Source organism: Leptidea sinapis, chromosome 12 (assembly GCF_905404315.1).
Source record: "Leptidea sinapis chromosome 12, ilLepSina1.1, whole genome shotgun sequence".
Lineage (NCBI taxonomy): Eukaryota > Metazoa > Arthropoda > Insecta > Lepidoptera > Pieridae > Leptidea > Leptidea sinapis.
This window is the reverse complement of record NC_066276.1, coordinates 13,879,495-13,903,522: the sequence shown is the minus strand read 5'-3', so window position 1 is coordinate 13,903,522 and position 24,028 is coordinate 13,879,495. Positions and strand designations below refer to the sequence as shown.

General features: G+C 40.8%; 1 protein-coding gene across 1 annotated transcript in view; it reads right to left on the bottom strand.

Moving 5' to 3' along the window:
* Positions 1-366: 366 nt before the first annotated feature.
* LOC126967079 (patronin) overlaps positions 367-24,028 on the bottom strand; it is a 51,179-nt gene continuing 27,517 nt past the window's right edge. Inside the window, exons 3-13 of the mRNA XM_050811458.1 lie at positions 22,592-22,807; positions 20,861-21,046; positions 16,460-16,704; positions 15,250-15,341; positions 13,660-13,770; positions 11,207-11,365; positions 9,510-9,722; positions 4,123-4,377; positions 1,533-1,664; positions 1,245-1,462; positions 367-1,165 (exon numbers count right to left, since the gene is read on the bottom strand). Of these exons, the coding sequence (XP_050667415.1) occupies positions 1,103-1,165; positions 1,245-1,462; positions 1,533-1,664; positions 4,123-4,377; positions 9,510-9,722; positions 11,207-11,365; positions 13,660-13,770; positions 15,250-15,341; positions 16,460-16,704; positions 20,861-21,046; positions 22,592-22,807 (1,890 nt within the window). The 3' untranslated portion in view covers positions 367-1,102. The remainder of the gene's footprint in view (positions 1,166-1,244; positions 1,463-1,532; positions 1,665-4,122; positions 4,378-9,509; positions 9,723-11,206; positions 11,366-13,659; positions 13,771-15,249; positions 15,342-16,459; positions 16,705-20,860; positions 21,047-22,591; positions 22,808-24,028) is intronic.

Below are 24,028 nucleotides of genomic sequence, written 5' to 3'. Positions count from 1 at the left end.
ATTAATAATCTGTGGGAAATTTTGTCGAACGCTTTCGATTAATCGGTATACACGGCATCAACGCAAAACCCCTTGTCCATAGCATCGAAAATCATATCTAGCATCTCATATTATGCCCGACTATGATACTATATGTATGATACTGTTGATACATTGTAGTCGGTAGTGGTCTGTGTCATGCTTATTCCCGTGCCCGATACGCCTAGTGGACAATTCCATAAGAAGGTATAAAGTATGATGTGTTGGTGATGGCACGCGGGCTACTGGGAGGTGCTCACCTGCGTCGCTCCCCGGGCCGGGGCCGGCCCCGCCCCCGACTCCGCCTGAGTCTCGCCCGCGTCCCCTGCGCCTCGCTTGCCCTGTAAAACCGCCACCGTCACAAACAGAACAAACACACCCCCATTACATGCACCTAACAGGCGGTGCGCTCGCCTTTATTGTATCAATCATGCATGAAACGCAGAGGCTAATCTTAAACAATTACTCAAACAGTGCCAGCTCTGGGACATTAATTATAATAATATTATTGTGTCGTAACACTGTGACCTCTGCGGGGTGAGGGTCCCGAGCGCACCGCTGCCACCCACATTTTCATATTACAACATCTTTTATTAAGGTAATTTATACAATAAAGGCAACATTTAAGGATGCACATACTTGAAGAACCATAGTCAATGATAACTCATTATTTCCCCATAATATACAATGATACATATTATATAAATATTAACATGAAGCATGCTGTGATCGACGTGTCGACATGTAATATACGGCAAGTACAGTACTGTACGTAATATAATGAATTGTATTTAAAACTAAGTCTCGATATTTTTCTGGAAACTAATGTAGCAACGCCATATTCGAGTGTACATATCGCAAACAAAATGTGATTCTGACCGCAAAATTACTTCAAAGCTCAAAACGAAAGACTAAACTTCTAATCGCAAAACGATCAAACGATTCGAAGTTTAGAGTGATAGTTTATTAACATAAAAAGGTAATGTAATTAAACACAATAACAAAGTCGGAATGGAAGCCTGAGCAAAGCTTGGAAAATTCTAGAAATGAAACTAAAAATGTATTCAAATATGGTGAGAAATATTTAAAAATAGAAAGAGTCGGGGCCACTCACCAGGTTGGCCAGCTGGTATTGTAAATATGTGTCCTAATAACATAAAACAGTATTAATTGATTGTAGGTAACTCTGTGTACTGCGCGCTGTGCGGTGCGGGCGTCGCACGTACCCTGGTGACGGCCTGCAGGAAGGCCTGGTGGCCCAGCTGCTGCCGCTGGCGCGACACGGCCGCCTCCAGGCGCCGCTTGTCCAGCTCGATGCGGCGCCGCTTCTCCTCCAGCTTCAGCCGGATGTTGTTGAGCTGCGCGGACATGGCGCCGCCCCCGGCCCCGCCCGTGTCACCGCCGCCGCCCTCCGCGTCCAGCTCCGCCGGCAGCTGCCCGCCGTCTGTCAACACCGGTCACCGTTCAGACAGCCGCGCGCCACCTTACCGCCCGCCACACCGAGAGATACCGACTGATGTGCTGGTCGTGCTGCTCGAAGTGCTGCTGCCACGTGGTGACGGCCGGCGACGTCACCATCGACATGCTTTTCCGCCTCTCTCGCTCCTCGCTCGACCGCTCTATTTCCCTCTCAGATCGCGTGTCGCCTGAGGAAGCGAAACAAAGTTTCTTCATTACATTGTAAAATTTGCTTAAGTCCAGGGCCGCAACTAATATTAATTGAATTCATTTATTTGTTTACTATGGTTCGCCTACAGGTATAACACATAGATTTAAATTAGTTACATATCTTACAAAGCATATATAAAGGTACATCCAATAATAGGCAAACACAGCGTGCAATTTAAGTTACGAACGTAAACAGATATGCTACACTAAGAAAACACTGAAAAAATTAAACATAGGTTACAATTTAAATTTTAAAATTTAAAAGTAAATTTCGATATGTATGAAAGGTACAATTATAAAAATCAACATCTTTAGCAATATGTGTGTTATGCTGTTTGAACATCCTGTTAATTACATTAATAAAACCAATATTAGTTCTAGAGAATGTAACTGCAATTGGTTTATAGTTACAGAATCGAGAGCCAGATCGGGGAACGGCGTTTTTTTAGTGAAATTATAAAACACGTAGATGAATAAGAGATGGCTTAACAACCGCCTGTCTTCCAACGAAATCACTTTAAAATGGTGTTATCTTTTCTTATAAGAATTGAGATAACGTCTTATGTCGTGAAAAAAAAATCTATTTTAAACTCTTTGGACTCCTATCAATGTAAGCCCAATAGTAGGCACTCAGAATATAAGAGCAGTATTCCAATACGCTACGGACCAATGCGTTGTAAACAACTTCCAATGTAGTTTTACTATAAAACTTTTTAGAGTTGCGCCAACCAAACCCTAAGTTTCGTAGAGGCTTCTAAAAATCTCTAATTATTGTGACTTTGTCTTTGAGCCGTAGATTTAGATGGAGGATTTGACTATGTATATGATTTGGGATAATTTTACCTGCAAATCACAGGAGCGTTGCAGGCCTTTAAGGAAGGTGTGTTTAAACATGAGTCTAGAGTACTGTTAATAATTTTAATTTAAGTTGCAAGATACATAGATCAAGTTAAAAGAAGGGAATAACGTATGTCGGTAACTTAAGAATTGTTAATGAAAATTAAGAAAAGTACCAGGCCAATGTGGGTACCTTGGGGCACGCCAAAAGTAACTGTAAAGAGCTTAGATTTATTGCTACAAATTACAACTTTTTGGAACCTACCACTTAAATGCGAAGCAAACCTAAAACAAAAAACTTCAGGAGACTGCCTGGACACCTGAATTATACAGTTTGCATATTAATAAGTAGTGGTCAACCTTATCGTAGGCTTTGCCAATATCGGTATAGGCTGCATCTGCAAAGCTTTGTCGAGTGCCGCGGAAATTGGAGACGCGTAACATGCAAAGTTTGTTGCATTTTGGGGCGAAGACCATGTTGCTCGGGGATAAATAGGTGTTGAGTGAGCTGTAAGTACAGGCCTGTTTTCGGCAATGTCCGACGAGTTGCCAGCTTTACGAATTTGTTCAATGTTGGCACATTTCCATTCAGAAAAGAAGAAGATACAGTTAGATATGAATACCGGTGGCATACCAACTGGTCCGTATCCCTTCCGGCAGTCGAGTTATATTACTAATTCGTTTTTGGAAAATTGGTAATGCCTTTAAAAATATTAGAACTAAATTTATGCAAGCGTGAATAAAAAAATACTAAATGACGATAACAACAGAAAATGTGAAAATGATAGTACATCATAACGTGATTTTAAATTTTGGGGTGCATTATATACAGTAAAGCCTAGTATATTAAAATAGTTTGTCAGAAATAAAGAAGCAACACATAAAGCATCACTACAATTATACACACAGCATTTTATTATTATTTTGAAGACAAGCGATTGACAAGCGCACCATTTAACTTTGAGTGAAAGGAATATGTGGTCATTTGGAAATTTATCAATTTTAGCAATCTGAAGATACGAAGTATAACATATTATGTGTCACCCGAATGTCATGTGTTATTTATAGTATAGCTGACCCATCAAACGTATAAAAAATACATGGCGACCGATTCTCAGACTTAACAAATACATAAAATTTATTGTACTACAATAATTATTATATTCGATAGCCATTTTGCAACCCTATTGCGGATCTGTGGACAGAACAGAATAATATAAAAAACGCGATACAAAAATAGGTGTTGATCGTAGATGGTTGAAAATTTGAAGTCGTATATGTATTTTTTAATGCTGAATCATAATTAAATAAAAATAAAAAAATTGTCAAAAAAAATAAAAATAAAGTATTTAAGGGTGTGTTCATTTAGTGGTGTGAAATACAGATGTTGGCCGATTCTCAAATTCTCTACCCGTTGTGGACACAAAAATTCATACAAATCGGTTCTGCCGTTTCGGAGGAGTTTGGTAACAAACACCGGGACTTGAGAATTTTATATAAAAATATATAAAAAGATTTTTATATTAAAACATAACAAGTAAATAATATACGCTTTATTCATAAATTAATGAACAGCACAATGTCGTGGATGCGCGTCACCTTTCAGGTCTCCGTTGGCTTTGTGCCGAAGCGGCTCGGCGAAGCTGGAGGTACCGTGCAGCGCGGGCGAGTGCGCCTGCGCGTCGGGCTCGTCCCACTGGCGGGCCTGGGGGTGTGGTGGCGGGGGCGCAGGCGCTAGCGGGGGCGCAGGCGCCGGCGCGGGCTGATCCGCGCCGTTGACCTCGTGCAAGAAGTGCATGGAGCCGCGGATGTCTTGCCGCGACGACCGCAGCGGCGGGTTGTAGCTCAGGCTGCCTGCATTATATCATACCTCACACATAACATAGTAACACAACCTCATTTGAAGCCGATAAGCTTGGGAAAACAATTGTGACATGAATATTTACATAATGACACGGGAGTGGGCCAGGGATTGGAAATAATACTCCGCTTATAGGAACGAGTCTTTATTTGCGTTCACTTTTTCTGAACTTGCACTTCGCCGGTCTGCCGCTGTTCCTCTTGTGGGCGGCGGTACCTTCAACGCGTCACACACTAACTACACGACGCACCGAACACTAAGTCCCTTCTATCTTCTTCTTCTTGGAACACTTCCACTTTTCACTACTTCTTCTTTTCTTCTTCTTCTTCTTCTTTACACTTTCGAGTCAGAACTAGAACTGCCGTAGGCCACGCTTAGTACGGCTTATATACCCCCGGATCCGTTCTTCATCCGTACAACTTCTTGATCTCCCCTCTTCTGAGATAACACTCCACCAATTCCAGAATTGGTAGCATCAGTATCTACTATGAATCTTCCCTCCGTGTCAGGATATCCGAGGATAGGTGATTCACATAGTCGTTTCTGCAACTCTAAGAAAGCTTGTTCGCAGTCTTCATCCCAGGAAAAGGCTCTTTTCTCCTCCGTCAGTCGATGTAAGGGCTTAGCAACATCGGAAAACCCTTGCACAAAGCGTCGATAATAAGAGCATAGTCCAAGGAATGCTCTCACATGTGTCTTTTCAGTCGGCGTCGGCCAGTCCTTGACAGCACTTATCTTGGCAGGATCCGTCGCAACGCCTTGCTCCGAGATAACGTGCCCCAAGTAATTCACCTGACGTTGAAAGAAGGAACATTTCTTTGGACTCAACTTCAAGTTGGCACCCTGCAGTTTTGCGAAGACTTTTTCGAGCTTCTTAAGATGATCTTCAAAACTTCGTCCCATAATGATTATGTCATCCAAGTAGACAAGGCAGGTTTCTCCCAACATACCTGCCAGCACATACTCCATCAACCTTTCGAAAGTAGCTGGGGCGATGCATAATCCGAAGGGCATTATTTTGAACTGCCATAATCCTTTTCCGGTTGAAAAAGCCGTCTTCTCCTTGTCTTTAGGGTCCAGATCAACTTGCCAGTAACCACTTTTCAAATCCAAAGTAGAGAACCACGTCATGCCACAAAGTGAATCTAAGGTGTCATCGATTCTTGGCAATGGATAACTGTCGTAACGGAATACGTCTTGGTCTTTGCCGTATCGGAACAGTGTCTCCTGTGTCGATCTTGTGTTTCACCAAACCATTTCTTCCGATGTCCCCGTCGTTCTTTGAGAAAATCCCGGAGTAGCGTAGCAGGAAATTTCTCGCTTTTATTAACTGTAGCTTGGTAAGATTGTCCTTACAGCCATCCAGAAGTTTCTGTATATTCATATCCTGGTTTGCAGCTTCGGTCTTCCTCCCTTCTTCACACTTTCTTAACCAAGCTATCTCCTCACAAGCTCCGATCACTGTTCCCTTCCTAATGATTTGCTTGTCCTCATGAGGATTAAACACGGGAACCATCGCAATCTGGGAGTTACCTACAACAGTCCTGGCTGGGATCCATGTCGTGTCCGATGTCTCTCTTTCTATTATAGCGCATTTACAAGGTCTTCCTCTGTCATCCCTTGGCAGGACTACCGGGACTAGGGTCTGCGATCTCGGATTTAAAGTAGTGTCTCTTAAGCACAACACTTTCCCAACAGTTCCGCCTTTTATTGGAATTTCTTCACTTCCATGCTTCAATACACCATCTTTCATGTCAACGGTACACTGATGATTTCCAAGAAAATCCAACCCAATGATGCAGTCATCTGTGATATCCGCGATTACCACTTTTTGCCAGTACAACGTATCCCCGATTTTCATGGCCACGACCTTCTCTCCCTGGACTGGTATGCGCTGGCCGGTAGCTGTTGTGAGTATTAAGTTTACATTTTCTCGCATATGTTGTCTTCCGATGCTCTCTAGTCTTCTTTGGCTAACGACTGTACGTGAGGCTCCCGTATCCAAAGTGAAACGGCAAGATTTTCCATTTATCATTCCTTCTATAACTAAAGTGTTTCCGTCACATGTCTGCTTAACGAAGATCCTTGGGGCTTTGCTTCTACCGGCCAGCGCCCACCCCACTGCCCTGGCCTTTTCTAGTTTTCCTGCTGCTCCAGCGGTGATGTTGAGACCGCCGCATCCTTCCTACGTTGCGTTATGCTCTCATCTAGCGTTATCTCTCTACCATAGCATACTGGGTTATATGCTTGCCTTCGGCTGGAATCTGCTGGTACAATTTTGCGGAGTCTCAACGCCCGAGAATCGTGGCGAACCGCTTCCACTTCCAACGCATGTGCCACCGCTTTCTTCAAGCTGGTATGATGACTCAATCGTACGGCTGCTCTAACTTCGGCGTCCCGTATTCCATCGATGAAAACTTGGAGCAACATTTCTTCTATTGCAGCTGGCGACGACTGATATGCTTTACGCACTAGTTTCTCGGCTTCCACGGACCACTGCTGTAGAGTTTCGCTGGCCCTTTGACTGCGGTCCTTAAGTTGCGCCCGGTACACATGTTCGAGGTGTTTATCACCATAGCGTGCCTCCAACGCGTCAATAAGGTCTGTGTAGGTCACTTCCTCCTTCCCAGCGCCGAGTGCTTTCAATACGGAGAGTGCTTCGTCACGGAGCGCTAGTGTGAGGGCAGAGTGCGCTTCTTGGTCACTCCAACCGCAGGCTCTTTTGACCGTCTCCAATTGTAGCAGCAGCCCAGGAAGACTTGCCGTCGTAGGGAGGTACTTTTAAATTTCTGCTCGATGTGGTTCCGCAGGAAACTCCTGTGTTGGCTGAAGGACACACGACCCTCCCACTGAGCTGATTAATGGTAACTTCCATCTCTCCCATCTTCCGTTGAAAGTTCTCTTCAACTTTGTCCATCTTCTTTTCCACACTATCAATCCGAGCGATCTCTTTTTCCACAGCGTCAATACGGGTGGAGTTTTTCTGCACAACGGATAAAATGTCTTTGGAGAGGCCTTCATGCAGGCCTCGCAGCTGCTCCTCCTGTCGGCGTGCTTGTTCCTCCTGTCGGAGCGCTTGTTCCTCTTGCAAGCCCCGCAGCTGCTCCTCCTGTCGGCGCGCTTGCTCCTCCTGTCGGCGCGCTTGTTCCTCTTGCAAGGCCCGCAGCTGCTCCTCCTGTCGGAGCACTTGCTCTTGCATCATGGCGGCCATCTGCTGCATGAGCGCGCTGATGTCTACGGCAGGAGCCTGCGGTGCTGACACGGTCGCACTGAGTCCAGAGCCGGATGTTTCTGACTCGTCCTCTGCCGCTGCAGCTGCTCCCGGTCGCGTGGTCACTCCCTTCTCGTTCCTGGGCACTAATGGCATCTTTCCAATCTCACTTCTGACACCAATTGACACGGGAGTGGGTCAGGGATTGGACATAATACTCCGCTTATAGGAAAGAGTCTTTATTTGCGTTCACTTTTTCTGAACTTGCACTTCGCGGGTCTGCCGCTGTTCCTCTTGTGGGCGGCGGTACCTTCAACGCGTCACACACTAACTACACAACGCACCGAACACTAAGTCCCTTCTATCTTCTTCTTCTTGGAATACTTCCACTTTTCACTACTTCTTCTTTTCTTCTTCTTCTTCTTTACACTTTCGAGTCAGAACTAGAACTGCCGTAGGCCACGCTTAGTACGGCTTATATACCCCCGGATCCGTTCTATTTTCAAAATGATTCTCCCATTCCATCTTTAAATTTAAATTGTACTAGAAATTTTTTTTAACTATTTTACCCTGCTTACACATTTTCCATCCCTTTTTTTCTGTTCGATTTGATCCTAACTTACTAGAAATTTCCTTTAACTTAACAAAACCCAAAAAAATCCATACACTGATAGGTGTATCGAACCCGGGTCTACAGCGTCTAAAGTAAACACTTTTCCGCTGAGCTACGAGTATTGCTGACGGAGCTGTTGAAATTAACAATGTCTTGAAGTTTGACAACTCTCGTCATATACTTCGAAGGGTTGCTACGCAACAATATGATATTTATTAACATACACTAATACAATAAGACATTAACAGGCTAATGTTTGTATTTGAACAATATTATGGTAGTTCGTCGTAAAAAATTTATTACTAGCATCCGTTACTACTTTCAATTGACTTACAGAGAGAGAATTATAGTCTCGGGGGTCTTTGGGTGTACTTTTAGAGAGGCTTGATTATAAAACACATTTTCCGAACAATACTTTGCTCTACTTGCATTTTTCTAAGTATGAGTAAATAGTCATATTATATGCTTTATGCTGCCATGTAAGGTCCTAAATATTATTTTAATAATATCAAGGAATATCAGTTAATACATTGACAGCGGGTATCGACTATTTAAATTATTCCATTACCTACTATTACATATGTTTAAAGTATAATTCCGTCGGGAAACAAACCACCATCCACAAAAATAAACCTTGGCCTTGGCCCTTTTATACATAATTCTCCCCAGTTACCCCAAGATCAATGCATGATATGATATGATGCACCTAATGGGTCGAGTGTTAACTACTGCAAAAATTATAATTAATATTTTTATAGTTTGTGTATAGTGATTGGCCAAGAATGCCAAATTCAAATGACTTTTACTCCCAGTTGATGAACAATTAACTACCTTTTTTTTTAATAAATGTGATACAAGAGATGGACAGTCAAAGAACGAGAGAGACAAAGGATTGACGCATTAGAAATGTGGTATTGGAGACGAATGCTATGAGTATCTTGGACACAACCCCGCACAAACGTGTCGATACTTGAAGAGCTCAAGGTGAAAGAAAGGCTTTCATCCATAGTCAGAGCCCGTATCCTCAGATACTTCGGACATATCACGCGACGACGAGAGCATCCCATAGAGAGACTTGTTGTTCAGGGAAGGGTCAACGGCAGTAGGTCAAGAGGACGCTCCCCTATGCGCCGGACAGACCAGATCAAAGCCCTAACCAATACTACCCTCATCACATGTGCCAGAGAAGCAACAGCCTCGCTAACTGGCGTAGAATCGTTCGTCGTTCGACGTGACCACGACTGCTCTGTAAAGAGTAATCCGACGAAGAAGATACAAGAGATGATAATATGAGAGCTCACCCGGGAGGTGCGTGTCGATAGTGGCCAGCTCCTTGGCCGGGTGGCGGCCCGCGAAGTGCAGCGCGTCCGACGACCCTCCAAAGTTCTCCACCGTCAGCTGGCTGTCGTCCGTGATGGAGGCACGCCGCGACCTGCGCCCCGCGAAGCTGCCCTCGCGAGACCCCAGCTGCGAGGGACGCCCTGCCGCTACCGCCGCACCCACGACACCCGCGTCTACCGACCAAAGACCTCAACTTAACACTGTTGTATGACCTAGTTATATACTCACGGGTTTTCAATTTAAACATTTACAATGTTTGTTATTATCATTGAAGTGGAAACATCTTTAGCGGCGTTGAGCACTTTTCTTGGGATGGGTATAAAATGTTAAACTCGCGTCATGACACGTGTCCTGATCGAAAATTTGTAAGACAATTTTATACAGTGTTTTGGTACCGGGCAATCACAGTTGAAGAAGAGATTGTCTTATATATGACGCGAGTATACCTTGTAGTAATATACGTATAAATCCCTACTGAGTGGTAATCTTCAAGAACAATTGTTAATCCTAGTTAAACTTAACTAGATTATATTAATGAAGTTATCCAATGATCCTTTTCAGAGAAGTGTACGCGCCTTTTTGAAGGTATGCATACAATGCATACACTTATCTAGGTTATACATATAGAGCCAAAATATATATTTTATAACTGGTCCCTCATTCATAACGCATAACATCGTCCACGTATTTACAAACATTCACAATGCAGCAAGCTTGCGAACCAATTATCTTAATCGTGTCATGCCGAGAATCAATGACGTAAATCACATTGGGCGAGTGCGCATGACTGGACCATGATCGAATGTGGTCGAATCCCTGAACTTGTATTCGAATTATTTACAAAACTTCACAGTTTACTGTATTGTGTGACTTTTTGCGTAGATTATGAACGGTAGGTAGTATGACAAGACTGCTTCCATGTTTTATATGCGTTCACTGATATGTTGACTGTCTGTTGCAGTCACGCAGATTGACAAGTATGTTCAAATTGTTAATCTTCGGGGATTCAAAAATTAATAAATCAACTTCAAATAAATATCATATTAAATGTTGGTTGGAAGTTTTTATTCGTTATCATAAATTAAATGGTCAGAGACGTTACTTTTTTCTAATCAAATTTCAGTCGTCATTGTAAAGTGATAACTGTGGCATTATGTAGGGAACTTTACGTCTATAATGTAGGTATTTTGCTCTTTAAGAAATGTAAAAATCTAATTGGAAAATAAAGCGCCATTTGTTTCCGAATCGGTAGCAGTATCTAGATTTAGTATATTAAAAATGACATCAAAAAGAATTCTAAAGGAATCAATTTTTAGAAAATAAACATCTTTTATGCCTAAACAATAGAAGGTCTATAATGCATGTTTATACTAGCTGACCCGACAGACGTTGTTCTGTAGATAATAAAAAAAAACAAATATTGAAAATAAAAATAGTTATGGGTCGCAAATCGAAATAAAAACTATCCTATCTCTCAAGTTGGACCAAACTACACTCCTTGAAGTAATCTCTATTGAAATCCGTTCATTAGTTTAGGAGTCCATCGCAAACAAACAACGTGACACGTAATTTATATAAATAAAGATTAAGTATTTGTTTTATATGAAATAATTCACTAAGTGTTGCTGTGCTATTATAGTTATATGAGACGGCTCACCGGGCGTTTCGGAGGTGTCGGGCGCCAGGTCGCGGCGCAACATGGCGGACAGCGTAGTGATCGCCTTGCCGCGGTGCACCTGGAACTCATCGCGCTCCGCTCGCTCCCCCCGCTCCCCCCGCTCAGGCGTCGAGCAGGCCGAACGCGCGCCCCTTGTCGCTGTGGGCCACACCATTCGTATACGCTCAACTGTACGTTCGCATACGTCGCGTGCACCACGTATAGACATTTAATACAGTTCAGACTTTATTAATAGTTATTGATGCAACTGTTGTGTGTAATGAGGGGTATTAAAGCACGAATGTGGGTTGATAATAGTATCACATGAGTATTTTAATACCTAACTATCAACAGTTGCATACAAGACTTTGTCTACACCCATAATATGAATCCTTTATTATATTCTGAAACAGTAAGCTTACCGCTAACATTAAAAAAGCCAGTCCTAGTAACCATTACATAATCCAAACGAATGTTGTAATACTGTACTGAATTTCATTACAATACTCGTTTGGATGATGTAATGATTATTAGGACATTGGGTGTTTTAATGTTGGCAATAAGCTAACTGTTTCAGAATCTTAAAAGTTTCTTTAAGAATCTGTAAATAAGGTAATTGATAATCATATTTAGTCTAACTACATAAAATATTTACAGATATACCTATGTGTAAATTGTAGTCCAAAATGTACAACATATTATGTTAAATTTAACAATAAAAATAGTGAGTAGAACAGCGAGGTATTTTTTTATCTATTTTTAAATTAAGGTTGTCAAAACACTCGCTCTACCTGATTTGAGTTACATTTAACACTTACATATAAAAGAGACCGCTTGAGACCAATATAGAAATATGTAAAGATAATTACTGGGCAAATGAGACTTACCATTTTATGTCTCCAGGTGACGAGCGCAAATGTATTGCCGCTCATAATTTTTTTGTTTTTCATAAATCCTGAGCGAGAATTGCATTGTATTTTATTTTCATTTTCATTAAAAAAAATTAACTCGCTTAATTTTAAAACAATTTACAACTCATCTAAATAATCGAAGCAAAGCAACAAATATCAGAAACTGTAAACTTAAATGGAGAATGATGACTGACCCACATTACCTACTGGAGCCCTATTACCAAAATCGAAATACGAAGTTTCAGTTGACGGATCGTACATTTTCCTATTACGAAAGTGTTTCGGATCCGAAGATCGATACGAAGTTCGCGATTAGACATTTTCTCTTTCGTTTACCTTATTCTCAAATTCACTTCACGTTGACTTTTTCGCTGTTTCACCTCACTTTTTATGGTTGTGTCTATGGTTCCGAAACGAAGTCCGTCCGAACTATTCGGATCCGAAAAATTTTGGTAATAGGATTTAATTCGAAGTACGTCGTTCTTTCGTTTCGGACCGAAACTTCGGCTTTCGATTTTCGTAATAGACCTCCTGTCCTTCACTTATCAACGCGACAGGAGCGCCTATTGGTATTATTATTATATTGGTAAATAAATTATTCATTTTAACTATCATTAATATAATTAATGTATAAGTAACAGCCCCCACGGATGCGTGTGTCGAACATATGGTAACAATATTAAATAAGAAGCAGAAAATAAATGTTGTTATTTTGATTATTTTGATAAGTGGCAACTGGCGTCCGGCAAGCTACACATGCAAAGCAATACCTGTTAGTAGCGCGACATTGGTGTCGAAGTCACAACATAAAGAGTGTTTGATACATCTATACAGATATATTATAACACACAAACTAGCACACACAAACACACACACACAAAAACATCATAATAAACACACAACACTAAGCTAAACATTAAAAGAACACAAAACTGTGTGGAGTGTTGTACCAACGGTGATTAGTATAAGTAATATTAAACGTTCATAAAGTGGGGTCTCTTTGCAACAGTCACTTGGCGACAAGGATGGACGCCTGACAACGAGGTGATGCTGCGCCGGTTCGGGGTTGCTCTAATGAGCTTCCTTAATTTTATGTTTTTGAAGTTATACTTCTTTAGGCGCATTATGAAAAAATTATAAGTGTAAAATTTTAAGATGCTCGGGCATCACTGTAACACAAAAGTAACAGGGTGAAGTAACAGGTTCCTTAGATTTTCTGACGTTTGCAATATTCGTTTATATTTTTTTTTGGTATCTTTTGGTATCAGGCCCGCTCAGGCGTATTCGTTATATAATAATTAATTGTCAAAGCCATCGTTGATAGATTATTACCATATTTCACGATATGCACGAGGAATAAATCAATTTAAGGATTTTTGCTTTGTAAGGCCAAAGAAGTATAACTTCTTGCGTGCATACATAAGTACACGCACACTATTTTAATGTTTTCGTGAGAATGAGAAAAGTTGATGAATCGATGTCCGATTGACTAGATCGGATCGTAGTATGTGCGGTGTGGAGATATGTGCGGTGTGGAGGTACCTGCGAGGGGCCGCTCGTGGTCCCGCAGGTGCGGGATAGGCTCGGGTGCGGGTGCCGGCAGGTGTCGCGCGGGTCGCACGCCCCACACGCTGCAGGCGCACGCCGCACACGCTGCACAAACACGCGCTGTACCACTCACGCCCCCGCCGTCGTACGCACCACGGCCACAGACAACGGCCAACCACAGCGCACCAACTTACACACACATTCTACCGTCCCAACAACCTCAAACGTCTTCAATCAGTTACTGGCAATATTCAATCTATCTCTTACTGGTGTTAAAAATCGTAACTATCGTTGACTTTTCTATCCCAATAACCTTATCGACGATAACTCACCTTATCCGTCCACGCTGTCTGTCAATAGGATGACGTATAGCTTACCAGCGATAGAAGTTTCTATGGAAATTGCAATTCACGCGTCCTATATAAGGCGATAAGAATAACTTATCGGGTATATTGGGACAGCTTCAGATTATTGACAACTAATTACTGACAGTAGAAGGTAGTAATTTATCACTATCTGCAGATAGTATATTGGGAACGGTCGTTAAAAATTATTGACTAGAAGTGTCAAGTAATATTGATCTAGTACATTTCTTTTATTTCAAACTATCCGTTGCCACCCACTTCGATTGGCGAATTTTAAAAAGAAATAAATTTATGAAGGAACGTTGGAATTCGAAGAATAAACAGCCATAAGCGATCTCGGATAAATTTCGCTTCAAATGGTGTTAGTTTCATGTCGAATACGATCAATGGTTTAGGCGTGAAAGAGCCTCAAACAAAGACCATTATCATTATATAATATAGATAGACATTTTTACACAAATACAACACACATATTTAATACAATATACATATTTTAACATAAATGTATACATATAAACATCCACTCTCAGAAACAAACATTCATACTCATTCATTAAATGTTCTTACATACCAGGATTAGAAACCTTAGCTTATTTTAAGTGAGGATCACTAAATACTAGGCCATATCATAGTTCATCATATTCGATACTACCTACTAAATATGTATAATAACTTAGCTATAGACACTCTAGGTCTTTAGTTATTGCTTACTGTATTGTATTAAATCTGTAAAGGACTTTTGGTTGCATTGAATAAATAAAATAAATATATTACAATAGTCATTGGATATTATTTATGTATTAACTCGAGAACCATTTAAACTTTTATCTTATGAATGGGTTTGTACTCTCAATAATGTAAAAAAATCCAAATTTGAATAAGAAATAGAAACTTGAATTTGAGACGCAACATAAACGAACATTTCCCAGACAAATATAAGAAAGGCGTGATGCGAAGCGATTTCATTCGTTGCAATTTATATAATATATCCATAGTTGCAGGTTTTACAAGACGATTTACACGTTTTATTGTGTTATGAATGAAAAGTTAGTGGCGCGCAAATTCGTTTGACCAGAAACTGGGTTTAATACCTACTATTTACTTTATTATCAGCGATCAGTTAGCGCTATATATATAATGCCCGACGTACGTTATGACCACATACTCCCATCGCACATGCAATAGTGACTACAGCAAGATGCTCGAGTGGCGGACTCACCGTTCCCCGGACTCCGCACCGCCTTCACGGGGTGCACCTCCAGCATGTTGAAAAGGTCTGCCAGCATCACTACCAGGTTCTGCCGCATCGAGCTGGAATAAGTGGGCACCGACATCTTCAATTATTTTAGTACAAAACAGCATTTTCATACTATAATCCCTTATCTTAATAATAACAGCATTATACATAAACACAACTTATTTGGCCGTATATGAATTTGGTTCTTTTCTAATTTTTCTAATAGCATATGTAGCAATACTGATTCTATCAGCGAGAAATATTTGTAATCCACTGGAGAATTATTCATAGATACCTCGTTGTTTATGAGCACGTTGGTTTGTACCTGACAGTACAGGATGTTGTAAGAAACCGTAAATATCTAGTTTTTTAACTTAAACTGCAACACCTGTACTTTTTAGAGAGTATTGTAAACCTCGAGATTAATATCTGCATGTCGCTTAGCTTTTGAAATAAGAGAAGTGTCACCAGCTACTAACACAATCTCATGGCTATCGCCTAACACAAAAGGTAAGTCGTAAATATTTAAGATACAACAAAGGACCGAGAATAGAACCCCGCGGAACACCGATCCCAACAGAATTACCCGAAGACTGTTTGCCGCTTCCGTCAATCAAGTGCACCTTTCCATTATATTCGTTCAGCAGTTTTAAATCTATCTTTTGAAGTGCGTAATGCTTGACTTTTAGGAGTAAATATTCATAGTGCACGCAGTCCAATGCTTACGACAAATCACTAAACAAAATGTTCATAAAATTTTTGCTAACAGGCAGCACTGATATTGGCCTAAAATTAGCAGTATTAAAATTAATGGCAGATTTGCACAGGTGATCAGGGCACACACTCATCATTTCTAAAATAAGAACAATAACCCTATTCCACCCTTTGCATTCTTTTAGGTACTTTAATTACAAAGAATTATAAGTCCATCCTCTTTAATCGGGAAAATTAAATGTATAAAGGAATCAAGCAGCGTATAGTAAGGATACCTGCTCAGTTGATAAACAGTGAATTGAAAAACTTTGATTTCCAGACAAAAGGATCTAAGATCGCTTATTGAACGTCAAAAAAAGTTCAAGTGTAAAAACTTGTTTGTATAAACCACCACGCCTGTGTCATCTGTATTCTCGCCTCAATCGGGGCAAACTGTTTGGCAAAAGAAAACTGCTAGAAATAAAAGTACGGTAGTGACCCGCGCATGTAGGCGACGTCCTCGGGCGGCATGTGGAAGCAGTCGTAGGGCAGGTGGTCCCGGCAGAAGTCCCGCACGAGCAGCAAGTTGTGCAGGCAGTCGTGCAGCGAGGCGCGGGGCCGCGCCGCCCGCACGGCGCCCCGCTCCAGCGCGCCGGGGCAGTAGCTGGCCACGAGCGCCGCCAGCGCGCTGCCCTCGCACACGTCCGGCAGACTGCGCACCGAGCTCACGTGCGATGAGCTGTCCTGCAACCGACCGACCGCCGGTGACCACTGACCCAAGCATAAACTTATGGCCGTTTAGTATAAACAATAATGTATCTCTAGTTACGGATACATTGCTGTCACCGTTTGATGATAAGATCCTATCTATCCATACTTATGTCCAATATAAATTTAGTCCAATGCATTATGTCAAAACGTTATTGAAATGTAAGTAAGCGTAAAAGGATAGATTTGTCTTCCTCTAGTAAGTTAAACTAAGGATAGATAGGTTATTGAAAACGGCCGTTAGTATACTAACTTAATAGACACATACTCTCCTCATTACGAGACTAAATTTAAAAAGTTCATTTATTTATTTATTTATTTTATTTATTTATACTTTAATAAAACGGCGTAAGCCAATTACAATATTAAAGTAAGAATTAATTACAAACTAAACATATTACACAAATAATAGTTAATAAATACCAAGTTTACTGTAAATAACTAACAATTAATTAACATCCAACTACCGTTCATCCATTTCTCTCACAAAAACGCAAGCACTCTGTTAAAATCGTCTGCCATCCATCCGCAAATAAATCACAAGCAGGGTTGGCTTCGAGAAGAGCGTTGAGAGCAGAGAGAGACCTCGGTATAGGTGAGTTGGTGCGAGCCACAGTACGATGTGTCGGACTCGCGAACAATCTATGCCTGCGCCTCGAACAGTAATTGTCCGGTACAAAGATTCTACATAGCTCAACATGCAAACTCGGCGCATCTATATCACCTCTGAGAACTCTACACATAACTGTGAGCTGCTGTTTTCGCCTAACCTCGAGGGAGTTGTAGCCCAATGTACCCAGAAGAAATTTTGTGGGATACATATAGAGGTAGTATCCATGCGTACGTTTGTAATGGTACCTAAGAAAACATTTTCACACATAGCTGTTTCTAGCTTGCTGCGCACTAAGGCACCAAATAAAAGCTTTATGACTGGTTCAGATGTGAAATCCCCAGAATTCCTCAAAACAAAGCCTAAAATTCTATAGGATTCCTTGGCCAGAGTGGTAATATGATCATGGAAGGTTAACTTTCGATCGAATGTGACACCCAGGTCTTTGATAGTTTCTGGTCGAGATATCGAATCACCACCAATTTTATAATCAAACTCTATTGGGCACCACTTTCGACCGAATGTCATGGCATAGCATTCGGACGTATTAAATGCCACACGGTTCCTCAAGCTACATTGGAACACAGCTTGCACATAATTTTGGAGTGCCATGCAATCTGAATCAGATTTGATTTCTTTGAAGAGTTTCAGGTCATCAGCATAAAGGAGACACCGAGAATTATCAAGCACATCTGGAAGATCATTTATCATTAAAAGAAACAGAAGAGGCCCCAGTATCGATCCCTGACTAACCCCAGATCGCGTGTGGTAATGATTGGATTCGAACAGACCAAGCCGGACATATTGTTGACGGTCACGCAAGTAGTCTGCGATAAGTCTGAGAAGTCTCGGTGCAAAGCCAATAGCGCTAAGTTTTTGTAACAATATGTCATTATTGACCCTGTCAAATGCTTTCTGGAAGTCAGAGTAGAGCACGTCAACCTGAGAACCACGATCTAGTTTGTCCGAGATAAAATCAACTAGTGACAACAAGTTAGTATCTACAGATCTATTCGGTCTAAAACCATGCTGTTCGTCACAAATGTATTTGTACACTTGCGCGTATATGTAGTTGTGAATAATGCTTTCAAATACCTTTGCGGGCGAAGACAACACTGCAATAGGACGGTACTCTTCAACTTTCGATTTATCAGAGCTTTTGGTATTGGGGTAACTCTCGACAACTTCCATTGGGACGGATATTCTCCCGATTCCAAGGCAAGATTGAAAATATGACAAAGAGGCATACAAAAGTTCTTTTTTGCTAGCTTTAGAACTGCAGGAAGAATACAATCCGGTCCTACGGAACTGCTCTGCTTCAACTTGTTGATTCCACCTATGACATCATCAGGTGTAATATGAAAGATGTTTACATAATTGCTGTCATACGTCCTAGCGAAAACATAAGCTTCATCTGTATCGAGTACAGGTACATCTGGCAAAAAAGTGCTTGAAAAAAAGTTGGCGAAAGCATCTGCAGCAGCAACACCTGAAAAAGTTTGCCCCTCAAAAGTCACACTAGGTTCAAATCCACCTTTGGTGCGAAGGCTTGAAACGTGACGCCAAAACCCGTGAGGGTTGGCTTTGATGTTAACTTCAATATACTTAATATAGTCACAATAGGATGACTCTATTCGTGTTTTAAGATCTGCTCGAAGTTCTGAGAATCTGTATATTTCTGGTGAGTTAGAACATTTCCATAATCTATGCAACTTCATCTTACACTTGATATCTCGGATAATATCACTCGTAAACCAAACGGGGTAACGTTTACTATGGCATGCTTTACGTCGTTTCCTAGGCATGCATTGGTCAAAGATATTATAAACGGATTTATAAAAATTTCCAGTTGCATCTCTCACAGTATGGGCCTGCAAAACTGTACGCCAAGAATTTGCCTCGATTAATGCAGAAAAAAGATAATAATCGCATCGATCAAAATTCCAGTCCCTGCAAGGATTTATATTAGATCGCTCAAGAAAATCTGAACGGCGACATGTGTCGAGCCTGACTTCAATCTCTAATGGTGGATGATACGCGTCGGGCAGAACTATACCTTTAGCAGTTATAACACGCACCTCTCCACACACATCGCTCTCTCGAACCAGAATTACATCAAGCATACCTCCAAACATATTTTTGATAATGTTGTTCTCAGACAGATTACAATATGATAAAAAATAACAATAATAATTATTAATATTTACGGATGCACTATTTAAATTGAAATCACCTAATATTAGAACTGATGCTTTTAACACAGTAATTGTTTGCTCCACCTTACAAAACCACTCCATATAATCACAGTCTCTAGCACTAGGTTTAATGTATACAACACAAACGTAGAACCGATGACCATGCCGGGAAAAGGATGCCCAGAGATCCACACCATTGTCGGTCTCCAGTTCATGGCATCTGCTCAATATGACAGGGGAACGGGCAGCAAGCGCCACACCACCACATGGCGTGTCTCTATCTTTGCGTAGAATACTCCAATTTGCACATTCAAGCACAGAAGTCTCCACAGAGCCATCAAGAAATGTTTCCGTAGCAGCTACAATATCACAATTATTCATTGCTAAATTATTCCGCCACATACGCATTTACATTACACATTTACACATTACATTTTATTTTCAGACCGCGGACGTTCTGATAGAAGATTTTAACGGTTTTATGATGACTACGCTGAACGAAAGGGCTGTTTCTTGCCTCTAGTAACAGGAACCTTGGTAGCGTCATTGATTGTTGCCTTCTGGTGGGTAACCCAAGCCTTAATTCTGGCGTTTATGGGCCAGGCTTCAGCTGAGAAGCATACCTCATAAGCTGCCACAGGTATACCAATCTTGTAGGACTTATAATCTCCTCTTGGGTTCAATTCCTGTACTGTACAAGTACCAGTGGGACAAAGCTGACGAAGATACTCTCTTACATCTTCAACACACGACTTCATGTGTGCTAGTTTTACAGATGTGAAGTGTGTAGAGTAGTAGTTGCTTTTAGTCAATCCCTATGACAAATATTGATAAACGGCGTCATATTCACGTATTCAATATTTTATTTTCAAACAATTTTTTTTATAAATATTAATCTTGGGAAAATAGAATGTTTACGTGTACAAAATGTAATAACAAAATATTTTAGTGAATATGTTCTACGAAAATAAGCACCATGAAAAAGCAGTATAGAAGAATCAGTATTAACCTATGAAAAATTTCTTTATTTAGATTCTTGCTGTAGGTAACAACACAATCTAGCACAGAACACGCTACCATTATATTTTTTAATTAATATCCGTTAATGCACAAAAAATTACAATAAAAACACTAAAGTTGAATGGCGGTACAATTTGTCAGGAGACTATTGGACACTAAATTGTTTCAAAAGGGATACATGGTCTTCATCTATTCCGTCTCTTTCTCACATCTAGGTTTTTATGTAAGAATAATTAGCTGACTCACACACAGGGTTCATCTATTACGCTAGTATACTCAGTTTATGGAGCCAAGTGAGTGGGCTTACCTCAGCCCTGTTGTAGGCGGCGACTGCCGCGTTGATCCAGCTTATCAGTCGGTCCTCGGGCGTGGCGGGCGGCGGTAGTTCGGGCGGTGCGCCCAGCCGCTGCGTCGCGGCAGCGACCCGCTCGGCCGTCACCACTTCGCGAGCGTACACGGCCATCACGCCCTCGATAACGGCCAAGTGCGCGTTCTGCATGCACAGATTAATTGTAGATCATTATCAACAAAAACAGCTGAACGTAGACTACAACGGAACAATATTTTTTATGAAAATAAAAGACGAGTCGAGCAGGACGTTGAGCTGATGTTAATTGCCCTGCCCATTACAATGCAGTGCCTTCAAGATTATTGAAAAACCCAAAACTGCTGAGCGGCACTACAACTCACGTCACCTTGAGACATAAAATGTCAAGTCTCATTTGCCCCGTAATTTCACTACCTATGGGGCCCTACACACATTACAGTTTCACGGCAGAAATAGGCGCCGTTGTGGTACCCATAATCTAGCCAGCATCCGGTGCAAAGGAACCTCCCACTTAATAGATCATTTATCAACAACAGCCGAACGTAGACTATAACGGAACAATATTTTAAATACTAGTCAGTTTTGAAAGTTTTCCTTTATGTAAATAAAAATATAAAAAATTGTCATGTTACATTACAAAAATAACTTATAAGCCGTACAATAACAATTTTTTTTGGTACTGCAAGCTTTTTTTAGTAATGAACATAAATTAAAAAATACGAAAATTTATTGAATTAGGCGTTACTTTGCGGAAATCCATAATTATACAAATGATTTAAGTTTTCTTTAGTGTTAATTCCGCCAATATTTGTTATTAATTTTAATTTAATTTTAATCTGGCATCGTGCCAGATTTTGGCGAGACAACACGTCCTGAGTATGCCTCGTGTAGAGGCGAAACACGTGTCGAAATGTTTTAAAAAACAAATATTGGCGGAATTAACACTTAAATCATTTGTATAAAAATACGAAGTAAAATATAATAGGTCGGGATAGTCTTTTAGTTAGTCGAATATAGTACGTATAAACTTACAATTTGGCCGAGTTTGATGATATTATTTCAAAAAAGAAACAATTGAGTAAAATATTGTTTCCAGTTCATCTGCTTTTCTTTCTGTGAAATTGAGTGAATTTCATTAATTCACTAAACATTTGGCGGAGAGAATTTAATACATTTAGTTTTTATTGCATTCAACAAATAATATGAATTTGCTGAAAACCAGTAAGAAATAATTATTAGTTTCAATCATCTCCTTTATTTTCGATTTACTTTAAATATAATTGATGTATCATCTTATCTGCTAGATATAGAAGATCAATTATTATCATTGATTTTGTGTGTATAGTATCTTACATCTTTAAACGAGCAATTCTTGTATATAATCTGAATCTCCGAAACGGCTCCAATGATTTTAATGAAATTTAGTATACAGGTAGTTTCGGGGGCGAGAAATCTATCTCAAACTAAATCTAGCTAGGTTTCAGTTTAAAAAAATGAAGTTTTATCCGTGTTTAAATGAGAAACAGCTACAATAACATTAGAATACAAAGGTAAATTTCGCCACTATGTATAAGACTATGATAGCTCGAATTGGGTGATCCACCCGGAAAGCAGAAGACCCCGGTTCGAATCCAGATGTCCTATTAGTTTTGTCTTAAAAGTCCGAGAAAGGCTCCGTCGTCCAGATATTTCATATTGAGGCGAGCTTACCATCCGCAGCGGGTGGGTCTGGATGAGCGCTGTCTCCGTGAGCGCTCCGTCAGGCGGGGCTTGGAGAGTCACTCCGCGGCGGGCGATGCTCTGCAGAATGTTCCAGTGGTTCAGGCTGTGGTAGTTAGGGTCGGCGTACATGTTTGCCAGCGCGCGGCCGTACAACTCGGCACTCGCCAGACCTCCAGCCACGCTCGGCTTTAGGTGTTCCTGCTCCTGGAACATACACTAACCACTCACCACACATACTTTACAATTACATGACGACCCCTATAGCCCAGTGGTTAGTGACCCTGCCTACTGAGCTAGAGGTCCCGGGTTCTAATCCCGGTAGGTGCAATCATATATATGATGAAAGTTTGTTTCCGAGTCATGGATGTTTAAATGTATTTATGTATGTTTAAGTAAGTATATTGTATTAAATATATCATTGTACCAATAGTACAGGCTATGCCTAGTTTGGGGTAAGATAATTTGTGTAAGAGTGTGTCAATATTATTATATATTATTATTATTATTACATGATTCCTATGTGGACCTCCCGCACCCGCACTCGATAACAAAATCTCAGCCTTTTACGCAGCTATTTCAAAGCAGGCCAAGTGAATATATTATTATGACATGTAGTTGAGCACTATCGATGATTTGGAAAGAAAGAAAGATTATTTATTTAATTAGGTCAAAATTACACTTAAGAATGTCAAAGATTTTACCACCACATCTGAAAAGTTGAGCTGTAATGGGAACAAATGGCAAGAAACTCATTGCCACTCTTTATAATCTATATTTACAGTTTCAGCCTTTTACATTATATTTTTTACAATGAACCAAAATTCTATTTAATTTCATGTTAGGCAGATAGTTAAAGCAAGGGCGCCCTTAAATTATTCTCATTGTGATCTCTGAGCCCCAGGACCCACGAAGCTGACTTGACATCAAGAAGGCAAAGCCAGTGGCCTTAAATACTTATAAAGAAAAAAAATTCGGCCTACTTACGTAAAGTTTAATTGTGACAAGCTTCAAAGGTCGTTGCGATGAACATCAGTATCTATACAGTGTGTGTTGTACTCCCTGTATCTTTATACTATGTGTGCGCTCCATCGAGGTGGCCGGTGCATGTCGCGTGACGGCCGACAGTTCGCGCCACCGAGCCTCGTGAGCTCGATACTGGCTTTTCACACTCAGAAGGAAGGCCAACAAGTGGCGCAAATACCAGATCTTATGTGATTCTAACAAAAGGGGTTTGTTCAAGTGAGACATGCAGAGCTGGCAAATTGAATGCCTGTAACGGCTCATGCTGTAACTAAACTGAGATCTCAACGTTAACTATGGGTCTATAGGACTACGGGCAGAACAGCTCCAAAACAGCTCAATTATTTTTTTATGAAAATAAGGGATGAGACGAGTAGGACGTTCAGCTGGTGGTAATTGATACAC